The sequence below is a fragment of the Rhincodon typus genome, chromosome 43, assembly GCF_021869965.1.
Source record: "Rhincodon typus isolate 14 chromosome 43, sRhiTyp1.1, whole genome shotgun sequence".
Classification (NCBI taxonomy): Eukaryota; Metazoa; Chordata; class Chondrichthyes; order Orectolobiformes; family Rhincodontidae; genus Rhincodon; species Rhincodon typus.
In genome coordinates, this window is record NC_063374.1 from 5,221,165 (window position 1) to 5,225,496 (window position 4,332).

Below are 4,332 nucleotides of genomic sequence, written 5' to 3' on the forward strand. Positions count from 1 at the left end.
CGCTCCCTCAGCACTGACCATCCGACAGTGCCCCCTCCCTCAGCACTGACCCTCTGACAGTGCGGCGCTCCCTCAGCACTGACCCTCCGACAGTGCCCACTCCCTCGGCACTGACCCTGTGACAGTGCGACGCTCCCTCAGCACTGACCCTCCGACAGTGCCCCCTCCCTCAGCACTGACCCTCCGACAGTGCGACGCTCCCTCAGCACTGACCCTCCGACAGTGCCCGCTCCCTCAGCACTGACCCTCCGACAGTGCGGCGCTCCCTCAGCACTGACCCTCCGACAGTGCCACTCCCTTTGAAGATGGCTGTGTTGAATTGTTGAGGAATTGAGCTCCAAACCTGATGTGATGTCCTCACTCCCACGGGTTGTGCAGAGGGCACTGATCAGTGATCAGAGCAAACTGAAGAAACAGTGCCGTTGGATTTACTAATCCCAATTTGGTCTTGTCCTGTTGCAGGTGGTCATCATCCTTATTGGATTCTCAAGAACAGTTGGGGAGTTAACTGGGGAGAGAGGGTAAGTCATTCCCATTCAGACGAGACCATTCTGCCCCTTCAACCTGTTGTGTTATTGACTCCTCTCTTGGCTGCTCTGCATCTTAACTTGGATCCCTGCCTAAGTCGTGTCACCCTTGATTATCTGATATATTTACAGGAGAAGGGCAGGAGAATAGACTTAACAAAGCATATTAGCCACGATTGAATTGGTGGGCCAGAATCGCTGGGCCAAATGGCCTAATTCTGCCTCCTTATCTGAAAGTGCTGTGGGATACGGAGAATAAGCAGCGAGCTGGGATTAGTGTAAAATGGCACCATGGTCAGCACAGACATGATAGGACAAAGGGGCCTGTTCCTGTGCTGTTACTGTTCCTTGGCCAATGTTCCATAGTGCGAGAGGTTGGCAGTGATCACTCGTGAGGGCTGGAGGCACAGACTTGTGTGACCTCCCACACCCCCAACCCCGAACAAGAGAATGGGATCCTTTCCTCCTGATCAATGTGGGCGAGGGGAGGAGAGGGGTGTCTCAGACCAAGGGAGCACAGTCAATCTTGGACAATAGGACCCCCACAGATCTTTGGGAATGACACCAACTGGGATAAGAAAGATTATTCTCATTCAAACTTCCAGTGGGACTGGTTGGGAAGGAATTGTATCAACGGGTTTCACTACGATGAGGGGAATCTTGCAGTGTTCCAAATCTCTTTGTGTTCCCCTTCTCTCTTTCTGTCTGAGAGGATGTATGAACAAATTATTGAACTCCATTGTCGCATAATATTCATGGCTGTTATTTCTCTCCCACCTTCTACTCAACAGGGATATTTCCGAATCTACCGTGGGGAGCAGGCCTGTGGAATTAACTGCCATCCATGTACATGTGTTGTCTAATAGGAGAACTTGGGAAACACGTGAACACCCCTCAGGAGTTCAATTGGATGCCTACTTTAAGAGGGGTCTGCTTCAGCTTCTGTATGCGAAATGTATGGGTGGTCCCACCTCCATCCCAATCCCAGTGCCCTCTCTGACCAGTTCAGTGTTGAGGCCTGTATTGGGCACTCGGTGGTGACACATGGGAACCATCGCTCCATTGCCTGCCTGCTGCTGCCTTCCTGAAGACTGAGCGATCCACCAGAAATGTCTTTCCCCTTCTGCACTTGCCTTTAATAAACCGTCATGAGCATCTGAGCAGCTGGTGTCATTTTGTCAGCACCATCGATGGTGAGATCAGTCAGGCCCCAACTTTGGATGGTGGGACTTTAGTCGCAGGGAAACAATGGGGTGAGAGGAAGGTGGCCTGGGCTATCAGTAACATGGTGTAGGATGAATGGCCTTGAAAGTCCTCGATTCTCCCACCACTTATCACTGAGCACCAGTACACAGACACAGTGGTGTTTAGCCACTTCCTCACTCTGTAGTGAATCTAACCTGGAACCTGCCTTTCCATTTACATCTGCAACTGACTGAGAACTGAAGTATTCTGTAGGAAACCCTGAACTCCCAGGCTTCTGTTATTCCATCCAAAACCTCATCTGATTCCCCTCGATTAGATTCGAGTCTACAAAACACCTCAAACCCCTTGATAAGATTCTGGTCTGTAATTTACTCCCAAGTAACTGCTGTTCTATAATTGAACCATCCTGAGCCCCTCAATTAGATTCCAGTCTGTAATTCACTCCCCTGTATCTGTTATTCTATATATAAACACCCTGAAACTCTCAATTAGATTCCAGTCTGTAATTCACTCCCAGGTTTCTGTTAGTCTCTACGTAAACTTCCTGATTCCCTTGCTGAGATTCCAATCTTTAACTAACCCTCAGGCAACTGATATTCTAATCTCATTTTTCTTCATCAAAACCCAGGTGACATTTCCCAAGTGATATCTGTTCTGGTTGCTTGATCCAAAAACCTGTTTTGTTCCCATGGGAAGTGATAAACTAGCTCTCTCTCCTTTATTCACACATCCCCTCAGTCGGTCGGAACCAGTTTCCTTACAAACAGACCCCTCCCTCATGGGGTCCTGTCTCCCAGACTGAATTTATTGATGTTTTACGCTGAGTTTCTTGGGTTACCAACGGAGTGAGTTCTTTAGCTACTAAAGTCACAAAGTGTTAACAATGACACACAGACACACACAAACTGAAAATGAAAAGTGAGTGCAGAAAAATGATAACGGTTCCACTATCTGCTGTTCTTTCTCTGAGTTGTTTGTGAAGACTCAATCACGGAACGTTTATAGTCGAGCAGTTGATTTGGGGATTTTTGGTTTGGCAGGTTGGTTGAAATTGTTTTGTCCTGTTTCATTTTGAAAGTTGTTGGCTGGCAATAGTCAGAGAGAGCAGCCCTTCGCTTCTCTTATTCCATTTCACTGCTTGCTGGCTTCTAGTGCTCAGAGTTAGACCCCTTTCCCTAAAATGCAGGACTCACTAGCAGGTTGCTCTGTGCTGTGATGTTCACAAAACACACTCGCATGGCTACTGCACGATTATCCCAGCTCACTAGCATACACAAACCTGACTTTTAACCCTTATTCCGGTAGGTTATTGAAAATGTTTGATACAATATATATATGCCTCACACCTAGACTGTTATCATTTCGACTGCCATGTTCACATTCTGAGGTAACTCCCAAAAGATTACAATTCAATTTGTAGCACATTTCTCCCTTTTTAAGACCATCCCTTTGAAACTTCCTCATCAGGTGTGACATTCCGGGATCTCTCTCTCTCTCTCTCTCTCTCTCTCTCTCTCCAGCCATTAAATCAAACCTGTGATTCTCCTGACTGGAAGTGGGGAAAAAAATGACATGTAATTACAAGCTCAACATGTCCCGAGGTGTCCTGGAGATATCTGTAGCAAGTCCTCACTTAAGGTGGTGGTTATGTTCTTGATAATCTTGTATTTAAGTCATGCAACTTTAAGTAAATCATATATTTCCATGCAGATCAATATTAAAGCTAGAGTTAGGTTCCATGGACATTTCCTGCTTGGTAACGAAAAAGCAATATACAGTTTCATATGCTGTACAATCATAAGTAAAAACCTTAAAATTAAATAAACTTAAACAGAGGCAAGAAATGCAATTTGTACAGAATTACCGAAATAACTGTTAAAATGAAAAGGTGAAATAGTGACTGGGTTCCATCTAGTGAAAGAAAGCAGTTGGTGCAGGATAAAGATACATCGACGAGCCTCTGCCACTGGGTATGGGCCAGATATTCAGCTCGAGTTCAGAACAGGAGAGTCCTGAGGGAGCGGACTTTGGAGATTTAAGCTGAAAAGCAGAGGGCAGGAGACGGAGATGTGGGGAACGGGGACGTTTCAGGAGGTGAAGAAGGACTGAGGGCAGGGGCCAGCAACCTGAGAAAGGCCAGGGGACATCCCAATGAGTGAAGCAACAAAGATATAACATATCCTCCGAGCAGGTGAGTCACAGACCAGGAGGTTTGAGGCAAGCAAGTTTGGCCAGAAATGTACAACATCGAACAAAAACGTTGGGACTGTTTTATTGACAATGTAACAGCGAAACCCTAACCTGGGCTGACTTTAAGTGGGACAGATTCATTACAGCTCAGAAAGAGGCTATTTGGCCCACCCGCCTGCACCCAGCTCTCTGAGCAAGTCCCTTACATAGTCCTGAACATGGTCCCCCCGTTCGTCAGACGACAATCTCATTCCCGTTTAAATTCCTCAACTGAATCTGCATTCCTCACAATCTCACACAGTGTATCCCAGACCCTGCTGTGTCCAACGTGGAGGTCACACTGAGCAGGACAAGATGCTGGAAGGAGGAGGAGGAGGTAGAAATGCAGAGAGGGTTTCACCTGCAAACT

The 4,332-nt window shown here is 46.9% G+C and overlaps 1 protein-coding gene across 1 annotated transcript in view; it reads left to right on the top strand.

Moving 5' to 3' along the window:
* LOC109926403 (cathepsin F-like) overlaps positions 1-1,685 on the top strand; it is a 7,908-nt gene extending 6,223 nt beyond the window's left edge. The window contains exons 8-9 of the mRNA XM_048619757.1: positions 463-521; positions 1,319-1,685. Coding sequence (XP_048475714.1) covers positions 463-521; positions 1,319-1,390 — 131 coding nt within the window. The 3' untranslated portion in view covers positions 1,391-1,685. The remainder of the gene's footprint in view (positions 1-462; positions 522-1,318) is intronic.
* Positions 1,686-4,332: the final 2,647 nt, after the last annotated feature.